This window comes from Talpa occidentalis, unplaced genomic scaffold (genome assembly GCF_014898055.3).
Source record: "Talpa occidentalis isolate TD23 unplaced genomic scaffold, MPIMG_talOcc4v2.1, whole genome shotgun sequence".
NCBI classification, from domain to species: Eukaryota; Metazoa; Chordata; class Mammalia; order Eulipotyphla; family Talpidae; genus Talpa; species Talpa occidentalis.
Window position 1 is genome coordinate 130,542,944 of NW_026555331.1, and position 14,644 is coordinate 130,557,587.

At 41.3% G+C, this 14,644-nt stretch overlaps 1 protein-coding gene across 2 annotated transcripts in view; it reads right to left on the reverse strand.

Moving 5' to 3' along the window:
- CTTNBP2 (cortactin binding protein 2) overlaps positions 1-14,437 on the reverse strand; it is a 131,250-nt gene extending 116,813 nt beyond the window's left edge. The window contains exons 1-2 of one of the 2 annotated variants that reach the window (XM_037512145.1): positions 14,273-14,437; positions 596-703 (exon numbers count right to left, since the gene is read on the reverse strand). In XM_037512145.1, coding sequence (XP_037368042.1) covers positions 596-703; positions 14,273-14,353 — 189 coding nt within the window. In that variant the 5' untranslated portion in view covers positions 14,354-14,437. The remainder of the gene's footprint in view (positions 1-595; positions 704-14,272) is intronic. The other variant, XM_054692592.1, reaches the window with a different exon arrangement.
- Positions 14,438-14,644: the final 207 nt, after the last annotated feature.

A 14,644-nucleotide genomic window follows, 5' to 3' on the forward strand; every position in this document is an offset into this window, starting at 1 on the left:
ATTTTGCATTAAGAAGGTTTAGCAACATTATATATTTTAAAGAAGACAACAAGACTTTGAGACATTTAAATAATATACTGGAAGGTAATTCTTAAATTATAAAAATTTCAAAATCAGATGAAAAATAATAAAACGATTTGAGAACATATATATTTTTGCAACATTAAGTTTTTGACTCATGGGTTTCTGAAAAAGAAGAAACCATTTAAAATTTCTATAGAAAGGAAAAATCTCTATTATCAGCAATATCTTTTATAAATGAGCCTCTTTTTCATCACTGCTCTCAAATATGTGTAGGATACCAAATTACCAATTTTCTGAAAAATTGCCCTTAACAAAATAAACATAAAAGGATTTCAAAACGATTACAGCTCAATTTTCAAGCTCCCCACATTAAACAGTTTAGTCTCAGTTCCCATTATTTCAATGACCATTCAACTTTAGAGTTTGTTCGGATTTATAAAGGTCATGGGTTGGTATCTGAGGTGAAAGGCATATTAACACTTCTGTGACTTAAAAAAAAAGAAAACACAGCTTTGACATTACCCCTTTGAAAAAGGAAAATGACCCCACATTGGGACTAGAAGGTTCTTACCCGAAGGGCCTCAATGACTAGGTCTCTGGCTTCCAGCTCCCCTTCCATCACACTGAGGAGCATCCGAAGCTCTGATTTACTGAGGGTGTCCACGTCAAACTCTTTTTTCTGTAACACAAAATTATAAAAAGCAATGAAAAAAAAAAAAAAAACCTATTCCTAGAAACACTATACATGCCCTAAAAGCATGCAATATATTATCTTTATCCCAGGGGTTCCACAAATTCAGCAGCAATCAATCCATGCCCTGATCTTCTAGGAGGAGGGTAAAAACCATGAATGCCAATCTCCCAAATCTTTTCCATAGTTGCCTGCACATCTGGATGTACAGAATCTCTTTAAACTACACAACACAAATTATAAAGTCCCTGGACTTTGTATCAAAACAGGCTGGGTGTATGTTGGAGAGAAGGTGTGAGGAAAGTGTTGGAATGTCAGGAAAGCAGCAATGTCTTCCTAGAAGGGCCCCAAACAGAAAGGCTCCAGGGAGGTTGTTATGAATTCCAGGACATCCAATAATAACAGGTCATGTTTATAGAACACTCTGCAGCAAAGGCCACCAGCTGGCAGTCTACAGCCAAATCTGGCTCACAGATGCGTGTTACTTGGGCCACAAAGTGTTGTTTTTTTTTTTTTTAAATTCATCCAGCATTAAAAATCTGAATATATTACAAAAAAAAGCCAGATCCCCAAATTCTCTACAAAATTTAGATGAATAGGTAATTCCAGATTCACAGGGCACTAACCAGCAGCTTCTCCTTTGGAACACATTCTTTAATTTTTACCTTCTCTACCTACCTCACACATACCCCACCCCTCCGCTCATGGCACAGACACATGAACTTTTAAGATACCTGATATCCGTTCACATTTAGTCATCTGGCCATAGGCCAGTCTGGAACCCTACTATATAGTTATCAAATGGTTTTATAAACATGCCCCTACAGCTTCTTGGTATCTTTATATACAGGGTAGGCTTGGTTGAAGCTGAGACAGGAATATGTGAGCCTTCCACGGACCCAGCTACACCAGTGGCATTGGCACCAGGGTCCCGGGGTGGGGGGTCTTAATCCTCACCCATCATCCTCCCCTGTCTTCTCTGTGTTACTTTCCTGGTGACTGCATCCAGTTGACATACACTGACTCACAATTTTTGGTCTCTCATACCCTCTTTACTCGAAAGAACTTTTACAAAAAGGTCATCTGATGTCTATCCTACTGATGAAGCTGAATAGTCAGTTATATGGTTCACAACTGGGCCTGGATAAGTACACAGCCCTTGGCTGTCCTCCCTCACAACCACGCTGCCACACTCTTCTGTGGAGAGACTCAATTGATGGAGTCAGTCATCATCAGAGGGAGCAGAATACACATTCATCCTCAAACATCTAAGAACACCCACTCTCCAAAGTCATTCTTCAGGACATTCCAGAGCATAACTGCCTATGTACATTGCACCCAATGGCTTCCAAAGTATTCTCAAGAAACCGAATCTAATCTGTAAGACAGTATGATCTCTGTATCTCAGCTGAGAAACCACAGCTCAGAGTTTGTATCTCTCAATTGTAGGATAATGTGCCCAGATCACACAACTAGGAAATAGCAAGAATAAAATCATGTTCTATGACTTGTCAGCACACTTCACCAATATGGAGACAACATTCTAGAGATGGAAGTGTCATTATATCTACCTGAGAAGTGGTTTAGCGCCTATGTAATTGGTCATGTACTATCCTTGTGATGACACAGAAGTAAACAAAGAAAAGCCCATGAATGGTTTTCAAACAGGCATAGTTAGAGCTGATCATTTCTGTTTCAAAGGCACCTTCTAGATGGAGGTAATAGTATAAAGGGGGAAGAGACCATAGTGAGCTGGTTCTCCAAATAAATAATTTAAAAAGATCTTCTGGCGCCTCCCTGGTGGCACAGGGGTTAAAGTCTCAGCATGATCAAGCTATTGCCAGCCACTGTGGCATGAACTGTGTCCCTGGCCAGGCAGCTAACCCACATGCTGCAGCAGACCTCTCCTGTCTTGCCTGCTGCTCCCCTCAGCAGTGTATTTCAGCAGATCTGCCTGTTCTGCTCCCCACTCTGTCTCTGGTGAATCCAATCACCCCCACCTCTGGCCTACACCAGGCCAGAGGTGTGCATAAATAAACCTTAAAAAAATAAAAAGATCTTCCTATTAATATTCTTTTTTAATTAAACACCTTGGAAAAAGTTAACCAAAGAAGTGAAAGACCTCAACACTCAAAACTATAATACATTGTTGAAAGAAGTAGACGGCACAATGAGATGCAAAGGTACTCTGTGTTCCTGGATTAGAACAATTAACATCATTAAAATGGCTGCATTACCTTAGGCAATGAACAGATTCAATGCAATAACTATAAAAATTCCAGTGGCATAAATTAAAAAAATGAAATAAAATTCCAATGGCATTCTTCACAGAAATAGTACAAAAAACAAATCACAAAAAATTGGGGGGAATACAAAGACCCCCAAATAATAAAAACACTTGAGAGAAAAAAAGTGGAGGTAATCATACTCCCCAACTTCACGCTCCACTGTCCTACAAAGCAGTAGAATTGAAGCAGCTTGTGATTGGAACCAAAACAAAGACACACAGATCATGGAACAGAATGGAGAACCCAGAAATAAAACCACACACATATGCACAACTAATTTATGACAAAGTAACCACGAGCTCACAATGGAGCATGCAAAGTTTCGTCAATAAATAAATGGTGCTGGGAAAAAAACGAACGGTTATATGCAAAAGAATGATACTAACACTGCACACAAAAATTAAACAAAATAGATTAAAAACTTGGATGCAGACCTGAAACCATAAAATATATAGAGGAAAACTTAGGACATGTTGTAGTACCAGCAAGCACAGGGCAGGTTCTCTGTCGAAGCTAGCAGATGGATAAAGGAGAGTCCTGAAGTGCTCATTGTCTTTTCTGGGCTTTAATGCTCTTTCTACACTAAATGTGGGGCAAGCCCGTGGTCTGGCAAGGCAGGGAGGCCAGGGGGCTAGGAGGCTGGAAGGCTTCCCAGCCCCCGGCAAATGTGTATGCGTTTCTCCTTGCCTGTGTTCCTGCCACTCTGTAGTCACCCTTCCCCTCGTAGCCATTCAGCTCAGCTGTTCTTTAAGAACTTATAATCACTTCACACCAATCATCTGTTCTAGTCAAGTCACGACGGTGCCCTTATAGCCTCAGCCTCTAGACCCAGGTGTGCCCAGACTCTAGACCCAGGTGTGCCCACCTCTGCATGCCTGCACTACAGTCCAGGTGCCCACAATCAGGCACGCGGCCCCCAGCCCACGCTCTCAAGCGCCTCCTGCACTCACGGCCTCAAGAGATAGTCACAGAGGCCAGCGGCGCAAGACCTGACCAATCCTCATTTACCGTACACATATGCTTCTAGATATCAGCCTTAGAAATGTGTTTGGGATACTCAACTCCAATGTCAAAAGAAACAAAAAGCAAAAATAAACAAATGAGTCTACATCAAACTAAAAAGCTTCTGTGCTGGGAAAGAAACCTGCATCAAAATGCAAAGACATCCTACTGAATGGGAGAAGATATTTGCACATCATGTATCTGACAGATGAGTGCAGGAACTGAACTGAATTGTGGGAATTCCAGAGCTGTTGTCCAGAGAATCGCTTGTTGTATGTGTGGGGAACTCCCTTCCTCATATTGGTAATTGGGTCCAGGAAGCCAAAAGAAACGCCTTTACTAATCTTAAGAGGCCCTTGTTTAGAAGGTTAACTTAGAGATGTTCCCTGTGAATAATAAAACCCAATATATAATTGACCCTTATACAACACAGTTTGAATTCCACAGGCCCACCTTACACCTGAATTATTTTCAATCCTCAGTCGACACTCATAAATTCAACCAATCAATAACAAGGGTGAACTATCAATACAAAACAGTCATATTTTGGATTTTGCAGTATTGAAGCCCCTCATTTCCAGCTAAGGGTCAGCTGTGCTAGGGCTCAGATCCTGCCTCTACTACACAGTGGTGTCACATAAATCTTACAACCCCTTTACTCTCAAATACAAACATGCACAAGAATCACCTGCAGACCTTGTAAAGACAGACTGCTGGTCTCCACCCTGAGGTTTCTGATGTAGATCTGGGGTAAGGGGTGGCAAATTTGCCTTTCCAACAAGCTCCTGCTGCCGGTACCAGTCAAGAACTACACTAGGAAAATCACCTCTGTTCTGTCATCTACACAACAGAAATTCTAACATCTATCACAATGTTCATGTAAGGATTAAACAAGAATATGTAAGTGAAGTAAGTGCTAATTAAAGCCGGATGATTGTTATTATTAAAGCTGAGAGCACCCAGATGTTTTATGGCGGGAGGAGAGGGATATTGGCTATGAGCCTATTTCTTTGAAAATCTACCAACCCAAGTCCAATAAATTCCATTTATTGGCGATGATGAAAGACAGACTCTTTTATCCTGGTTTTTCCCACTGAGGTAGGAGAGTAAGCTGCAATTCTTATGTGCTTTAGAGGGTAATGTTTTATTAATGCTGCTGCTGGTTGTTCTAAAGATTTTAATTAATTGTATATTTTATTGTCCTAGTTTCCCTGAAGCTTCATAAGCAAAGCACTCTCTTTTAAAAATTAATACATTATGTAAGACACTGCCAAGATTCTGATTCATGTTAGAGTCAGGAAAGCTTGTCCTGGTTCCATCATCATCAACATCACAACATGTGATGTGACTTGCAACCAACACTTATGCCTTTTAATAGAGCACCATCAATAAAAAGAGGAAATTCATTAAAATAAAAAACACTGCTACAAGAGTTCTTGCTAAACCATAAATTATATTACACAGAATGTTAAAAAAATCATAATGAGTGCAGGGGTGTATTATTTTAAATATATAGTGTCTGTTTGCCAACTCTCCCCTACACCACCCATTACTGTTTCCTCAATAAAAACACTACTTCCTGGCCTTCAGCAACAAAAATATTATATTTTCAAATTTCATTCTCTGATGTTTGATGTTTTCATGCCCTATTCTGGCAAAACAGGATCAAAGAAAGTATTTGAAAACACGGTAGCGATCTAAAAGCTCCAGGTATTTTACAAATAAATTCAAAGCATTTTGGTATTTTTAGAAAAACGAAGATGCCCAAAAGCAAAAATTCCAATAAAGGTGACATTCATCTGACCTGACCTACATATGGTACAAAAGTACTTAGATATAGAAAAGGCAATTATTAAAGTTTGCTAGTTGAGGAGCAATATTGTTCTAAATCTGTATTTTCAAAACCACTTTATTGAGATATAACTGACACACAAAATGCTGTATGAATCTGGAGAAAAACCATCACCACCACCTAAGCCATATTCAAATCCTTACCTCCAAGTTACCTCCTGTCCTTTATATTTGTGATAAGTCTTATATTTTAAAAGACTAAATTAATAATCTCATTTTCAAAAGACAGAAGAGAGTATAGATCCCAAAGTCACTGCATACAGAAAATATTAGGATTTCCCTCAGTGCATCCATGCAAATAAAGCCCCACCCACAAAATCAATCATAGCAGAAATGTTCATAGATTAAGCCTTATTATTACTGCACCTGTTTTTCCTAATTAACAAAGGAAAATTCAGATTTCATCTTTCAGCGATGGGGAGGGAATAGAAGAAAGAAAAAAAAACTGCTAGATTTCAACTCCAATAGCCACTCCTCTGCTTTTCATGCTTGATACTTGCCAGGAAAAGTATTCCAGGAAAAGCAATTCTAAACACCTAGTTACGAAAATCTGGCACAGGCATCTTAAACTAATCCAGAGTCTGGTCCTCAAATACAGCACCTTCTTGGGGACATAAACATTTATAAGAAAAGAGGAGACACAACCCCAAACTCTTACTGTTTGACACAGCAGTTTTCAACAGTTCTGAATTAGCTGGAGCAGGTACGGGGAGGGCAGTCTTCTGGATGTTCTCATACAGCCTCAGAGAGACAGGGTGGGAGAAAACAAGATAGAACCTGGCTGAATTAAGTCATCTTAAATTGCAGAATGAATACAGGCGAACCAAGTTCCCTCCACTACCAAGCCTCCCAGCCCTGAAACAAAATGATAAATTATCTATAATCTTAAGTTGATGTGGGGAATTCAATGTAACATCAGGTAAAAAGAGTCAGAAGGCCCTTACCCGTATCCTTAAAGAATTAATAGAGACAGCACATTTGGGTTGCTAAAACGTCTTTAGGAGGAAGAGTCATAATGGCAGGTCATAGCTCCAAAGAAAACCTAGTAACTAATACAAATGCAGTGGCCAGATACCAAGAGCATAGCAGGCAGTTGCAGATGTAGTGGGCTATGCCTGTATTTGATCCATGAATTTACCACATGGGAGGGAGGTGGGGCACTAAGAAAGCAGATGGAATTCAGGGATGTTGGCTTACCCCTTTTGATCTCAGAACAAGGAGAATTTTGTACAAACTGATTTTTGAAATATCTCCCAGTCCCCAAATGTCCTCATTTCACATACCACCAGAGTAACTGGATTACTGGACTGAGAAAATTTAGGTCATTCCCTGAAGCCACTGAGAAATATTTGAGGAAAATTGATTTTGCCTATTTGCTCAGAAGTTACAGAAATGTGTTTTCCTTCTAGTTTAATAGTGCATGCTAATAATTAATAATGCATTTTGAACTTTCTATGTAACCAAGAGATATGCTTTGGGAGTGAACAAGAAGGCTTCAAAGAAGGGGAAAAGCAATGAAAATCAGCTTGAAATTTCAAGGAGAAAATCAAAATTTGAAGTTAGCATGATAAATCCAACTTTCTAGGTACATAGAACATATTAGGAAAACCTGAATTTAGCCAATTATAAAGATTTTCATGAAGTATGTTTTCAGTTCTCAAACATCTCAGATCTCTGAAATTATATATTGCTTTGAGATCATTCCTCATTTCTCTCTACATGGAAAGGCAGAGTTTGTGCTTCTTTTGACCATTCTTCTTTCTCCTTTAACTTATTTGACTTCAATTGCTCTTAGAACATAGCTCAAACCCTACGTTTCCAAGACTTCCCAGGATCCAGAAAACTCTGCTGCTCTCAACTCAGTCTTCAAGTCTGTTCCATTACTTAATTAGGCAATCAATCATGCCCTGTCTTGTGTATTTCCTCATTATATTAAGCTTATCTATATTAACTCTCTATTTTCTCACCCCTAATAGACATGTCAGGACAGCAAAAGTATTGCCTTTTAGCATCATTTTACTTAATATGCAAGGCCTCCTCCACCTTTTGGAACAAAATGCCTAATTCATTCAGTATAAAAAACACAAAACATGCAAATGACCTGAAAATGATCTATCAGTCTTCCCAAAATACAATGTTAGAACAGACTAAAATCATTTCAAGTGATCTAAACTAGGGCAACTTGAACCTTTAAAGCAACATACTGCAAACCTGAGGTCAGTTCTCTGTGGCCATGCACCTCATATCAAACATACTACCTGGGGTCTTTCTTGCAAGACAAGCAACTCAGTGCATTAGAGAGAGATAAAACATGTTCTCAAGCAGTAAACAGAATGTCAGCAAGAAAACGTGGTAATGGACGTAACAAATTTTAAGTATGAGAAAAACAGAATGAAAAGCAGAAAAGAAGCTCAGACAGGGGTAACAGCCCCTAATAACCCTGTACTACAATCTCCCTTTATCCTCCTTTTAGTCTCCATTTCCTGTTTGGAAAAAAAAACAAAACAAACACAAAACACATTTCAGATAAAACACATGCCTATTTCCATCCTATCTCAGCTTTTCAATGTTTTATCTGTCCTACATGGGAGATGGATCTTCTCCATATGCAAGCTGGCATCCAGCTCCAATAATTGTCTTTCAAGAAGCTTATAATGCATTAAAGAACATCATCTCAATTATCTGTAGGTGGCAAATGTCAGCTCGCTGATTTCCAAATGAAGAGGCTGAGACATAGATGGCTACATGGTATTCTCATAGTCATAAAGCCCTTCTATGAAAGAACTCAAACCTTTGGAATTGTGTTGCCTTTTCAAGGAAACAAAAATGTCAAAACCAAATCATTTACAAACAAGTATCCATTTCACATAGCCCAATTAACTTGGCTGCACTGCACTTACTATTGTAGAATGACCTTTTTAAATTGAGCCTCAAGCTATTCCATGGTTCCCTAACAAGTTTTTCTGAGAGTATTTTTTTTCTAAAATTAGAATTTCTCCATGAATAGCATCCTATTGTGCACATTAATAAGATCATTATTTCTGTACAAGTTACTCGTAATGGGTTAAAAGTTTAAAAATCTTTTACTATCAAAACCATCATCATTATCTCTCTTGTAGCTGTTCTCCATTTCTTAACCTAGCCAAAGATAAATTTCCTATTTGCATGTTATGTAAGTCTTCCAAGGAGCTCCTATGGAGAAAAAACACAATCAAATACATTAAAATATTGTCTCCTTTTAAAACAGTACTCAGAGGTGTTTAGGTGGCAAAGTATGTGAGGACTAAAGGAACAAAAGCTGCTCCATCCTTCCTAAGCACCTTCAAAGTTGAATTTCTGTCCCACATTTCTGGGCATTTGCACACTATTCCGAAGCATTGCTCACCCTCCTTCTTGACCAATCTTTTCTTTTGTTCCCCTTTCCAGTTTCTAAACTTCCTTGCATTTCTCTCTTGACTACTCTCAACTATCCCCTCCCCATCCTAGTGGGTGATATGGCCTTGACTGTCATTGGAAGAATCCAGGATGAAGAGTTGCATTTACCATCCCACTAATACATCCTCAGTCCCAATCACTGTTTTGAAGAGAGAAAATCTAAAGGGAAAACTAATAGTGTTATAAATTAAACATTTGATTTTAAATTTGCACTTGTAAAGTATCTGAAATGTCATTGAGAAAGCAGGTTGGAAATGAAGTATGTAAAATGAGGTCAAATATACATAAAATGAATATAGAGATAACACGTATATAAAGTGAAAATGAAAAATCAAATGTGAAAATGAATTGTATAAAATACAAAAATAATATCATTATGTAAATGAAATATAAACACAAAAATGAAATAAAATGATGAAAATGAACATATAAATTAAAATTAAAAAGTAATTCAGGATAATCTTTCTGAATTAAGAAAAGATCTATAACATCTACCATATCTATTTTTACTAATCATAGGTCATTAGCTTCACTACAATATGGTAACACTCAGTTTCGCAAGTAGCCAAGAAACATTATGTATCATGATACAAATTGGTCAAGACACTATGGAAAGCCGGTGTGGACGTTCCTCAAAACATTAAAAATGGATATACCATATGATCCAGCGATTTCACTCCTAGGAACCTACCCAAAGGACACAAAAATTCTAATTTGAAAGGAAATCTGCACTCCTATGTTTTTTGCAGCACTGTTTACAATAGATTAGGACATGGAAACAATCTAAAAGCACCAAAACAGATGACTGAATCAAGATGTGTGTGTGTATAGACACTCAGACACACAGAGAATGGAATACTACTCAGACATCAAAAAGATAAACTCCTGCCATTTGTGGCAACCTGGAAGGAGCCAGAAGGGATTATGATAAGCGAAATAAGTCAGAAGGAAAAAAGATAAATGCCAATGGTTTCACTTATATGTGGAATATAGAGAAACGGAACCAAGCATTAGGAAAAAGCCAAAACTTACAAACTGACCATAGACCTGAGGCACGCAGCAGGGAAGGGAAGCGAAGAGCACAAGGGATGTGGGAGATGGATCACAGATGCTTTGGTGGTAGAACTACAGGATTACACCTGGGGAGAAAGTAAGTGCTGTCCACAAGGCACCAACGATGTAAGAAATCAAAAATGTTTTCTAAAAAGTATAATGATACAGCTTCTATGAGTGTTCTCATTTAATAAATATTGGTGAAATACGTATGTGCCTAGTACTATGCTAAGAAGCCTTTTCTTTACAAATAAAACCCACACGGCTCTTTTTGAAGGATTGTCTCCCAGCAAAACCTGACTGTCCATATGAGCAGACATTCGTAAATGGCTAAGTGCTAAGTTGGAAACATTTTCTCACCTCATAAAGTTATTTGAAATACAAGAGTATAGAACCAACTGACAATCTAGCTGAGGCATGGATTCAATCTCAGAGAGGACAAGTGTTTCTCAGACAAAATCACTCCCATGAGAATTATAAAAGTAAAGATAACAATAATAAAGTCTGAAAAACAGGTACAAACAGAAATGTACAACCTTGTACTTGTTAAGAAAAAGCAACACACTGAAAGCAGTTATATTCTAATCATTGGGGTCCATTTTAATCTCTTTTCTCAAGCTCTAAGCTTGAGAAGCACATGGTTGAGACTGTGTCTGAAACCTCTACGTTCATCTTTGAAAACCCCCAGATCACCTCAAGGAATCCCAGGAAGCAGTAACACTTGCACACAGCTTCCTACAATCTCCCATCCAAGTCCTTCTCGTAGCTCAAGGTCCAGCTTCATTGCCATGCTGCTGTGGCATATTTCCAGATTCTTCCACTAGGAATTCCTTCCAGATTCCTAATACATGAAACCACTGTCACTGCATAGACTCCTCGGTGTATGTCAGTTTCTACCATTGAAATGTGTTGCTTTGGGGCAGCAAAGAAGTTACTCATGATGCCTCCATCTTGGAAAGTGCCCTGTCATGTGTGTTAAAGGTAGATTATTTGCTACTTTAAAATTATGCTGTGAAACTTTCCATAGTCTACAGCTGCCATGTAACTGTAAGTTCATTTTTTTTAAAGCTTTGCCAAATTAGCTAAGAATGTTTACAATCCATTTACATTCAATACTGTCACCTGGGGACAAAATTTCAAGGTACTAGCTGTTAACTTATTTAAAATAACCATTGTCCATTTGTTTTTACAAAACCATTGTCCAAGTTTTTCTTGCAAATTTCACCATGACAACAAATTTTATATTGACTTTTTATATATGAATTGATTCAGAAAAGACCAGAACAACAAGAATGTTGGTCTGCTTCCCAAATAAAGCTCTAAAAAGATCTCCATTTTCCTTCACTCTTAAGTTCTTTGATGAGGATAAAAAGCAGGAAGATTTCTGTTTTCCATACTCTTTTATCCGTTAGGAGTTATTTTTAGAGTTAAAAATAGCAATGTAGCCTATAAAAGTCATCACATTTGGCTGAAACGCTGAAAATAACCCAGATACCCAGCATGGTTCACAGCAAGACTATTAATATGATGCTATTGTATAATGTAGCTGTTACCCAGCTTTACACTTGGGATGCTTTCAGGATTTAAACAGCTAAGAACAAAGATCACAAACTAAATTTAAAACACTCCACGAAAATCATATTAAGCTGAAAAACTATAAATTAAACTTGTTTCTAAGCAACAATCTAAATAGTCAAAACTTAGTGAAAACACTCACTTTCAAAAATAGCCTACTGCTTTTGGAGCCTTTATTAGCTCACTACTGCCAGATGTATATATAAAAATGCACAGTATGTAAACTAATTTGGAATAAAGTAAATCTCTTAAAATACAAAAAAAAAAATAAATAAAAAGTTCTCAGTTGCCATGAGCCCAAAATGCATTAAAATGCCTTTAATTTTTTTAATTATTAAATAAGCAAACTTATTTATAATAAGGAAAGACAAATAAGCAGGACAAATCTAAGTCCACAACCTAACTTTTCTTTTAAAAAATCAGCCTATAGATTAAGTGAAAAGTAAAATAAAATGCCCAGTTTACTGCGTAAGAGGCTATGACCAAAAATTTATTTAGACTTTTTTTTTTTTAAGTACACCATTAGATTAAAAATCCCTGCTGCAACTCCTTGGAGCCCCAAAGGGTTCTATGGCCATAACAAAGGAGTTTCACTTTCACAGATTTTCCATGACTGCTCACGTCAACCAGGGTGAAAAGACCACAGCCACCTATCTGCAGTTAAAACCAGACGCCTGAAAATTGTCAACAAAAAGGGAAAACTGACCTTGTTAACGATCTAAGTAAATAAAACTACAGATCCACCCCAGACCTTAATCAGATGTCGGTTATTTGTTTGTCAGGTGATTGAAAATACTGAGAGTAGGAGAAAGAAGCCCATGCCAAGTAGAATTCAACAAATTCAACCTTCCTAGAAAACTACACTCATTTTCTCTCTCTTCCCAGCTTCTATTTCCCCCAATCTTCTCCTTCCCACTTCCCCTCCCCGCTTCTTCACCCCCATTTCCATTTCGTGGAAATGAAGGTACCCTATCATTCCAACTTCACAGAGAGGCTGTGGTCTTAACAGCTCGCTTCTTCCTGGAGCCCCAAGGAGCGGGGCTTCACCGCCGCCACAAATCGGCAGGTTCCACCTGATATTGTTCGCATTTCGCATGCACAGAACTGTCAGTTTTCTTGACAAGTGTCAAATCAAAAGTTGCCAGTTTCACACATGGAAACCGGCAGCCCTGCGCCTCTGTTTTCCCTTGTCTCCCTCTCTTTTCCTTCTCCTGCTCAGCTCCTCACACTGAAGCAGCCTCCTCCACATCTCTCCTCTCCGGCCCCAGAAGCTCTACCTCCACCGGGAGGACGTTAAGCAGCTCTGACCATCACACCTGGCCCGGTTCGTGGCTCCTCTGCACAAACTCGGCTCAGGTCAAGAGAGGACCCGAGGCGTCTTCGCTCTGCTTTCTCCATCCCAGCAAGAAATTCGGAGGGAGCAGCAGGATCGCGCCAGGGGTGGGGGGCGCTCCTAGAGCTGCCTTTCTTTGCAGATCCTTGCAGCTCCAGCGAAGCTGCTACCCAAACCCTGTAAACGTTTCCACCCAGGAAATGTGGGGCTAGACCTCCCCCAAGGTAGGGGCTGGAGAGCATAGGTGAGTCTTCGCGCCCCGGGATATTCAGGGGGTGAAAGTGGAGACCAGCGATGGATGGAAGCTCATTGGGCTTCCAGACCCCGGAGATGGAGAACAAGGTGTTGATAGCAAGTGTTGAATCCCCCCGCCCCCCAACCCCATCGCCCCTGCATCTTGCAAAGAACGAGGACAGCACACCACCACCAAGAGACTGGGCAGCAGGCAGATAAGAACCCCCAAACGCCGGCACTCGGCGGCAGAGCGCCCACAGCTGGGCTCCGAGCCGCTCCCCAGGGCCCGGAGGCACAGGGCGCACACAATGGGCATCCCCACACCTGCTCGGCGATGACCCGCCTCCCCACTGCTTCTTTCCTGGGTCCCCTGAGAGGTGCCAGGTACCCCCAAGACGCGCGCCCGCAACCACGAGCGCTGCGAGAGGCGAACAATGGGGGGGGGGTGTCAAGTTTGCCAGAAACACACCACCCCAGTGCTGGCCCCGGGTAAACCCCACCGCAAGGGTCAGTGCGTGCAGGGGTCGCACAGAACGCGAGAGGAACCTCGAGATCCGGCTGCACCCGAGGCGCTTCTCGCGGGTCTCGGAAAGCACAGGCGGGCTTCCCACTCTGGGGGGGCCGGCTCGACCCCGGGACCCGGCCTCCGCCGGCGGGGGCACCCCGAGCAGGGAGCACCTCGAGGAGCCCGGGACTGCGGAGCGGCCGGGCGGCGGGAACCGGTTCCAGCCAGGACCCCCGGCCGCCTCGCCACGCTCCCCGCGCCCACCCCGGGGTCTCGGTTACCGCCGGCTCCGCCGTGGCCCCCGCCGCGTCCTCCGGGGCGCGGGAGAAGTCGGGCTCGCAGCTCGCGCCGTCTGTCGCCATCTTCCTGCTCTAGCGGATCCGAATGCGAGCTCGGCTCGGGGCGCAGCCTTCTGGGCGCGGGCGGCGCTTAACCCGCGGCGGGCCGGGGACGCGGGCGCTCGCTCCGGGCCGCCCCGCGCTCCCTCCGCCTCCCGCCGCCCCCGCGCCTTAACCCGCTGCGCGCCGGGGCGCCGCCCGCCGCCTCCGCCGGGCCCGCCCCCGCCCCGAGCCCAGCAATCGCCCCGCTCGTCCGGGTGCGAGAAATGGGCTCAAGGCCGGGGTTGGGCTGCGGCCGCAGAGCGGAGCATCGAA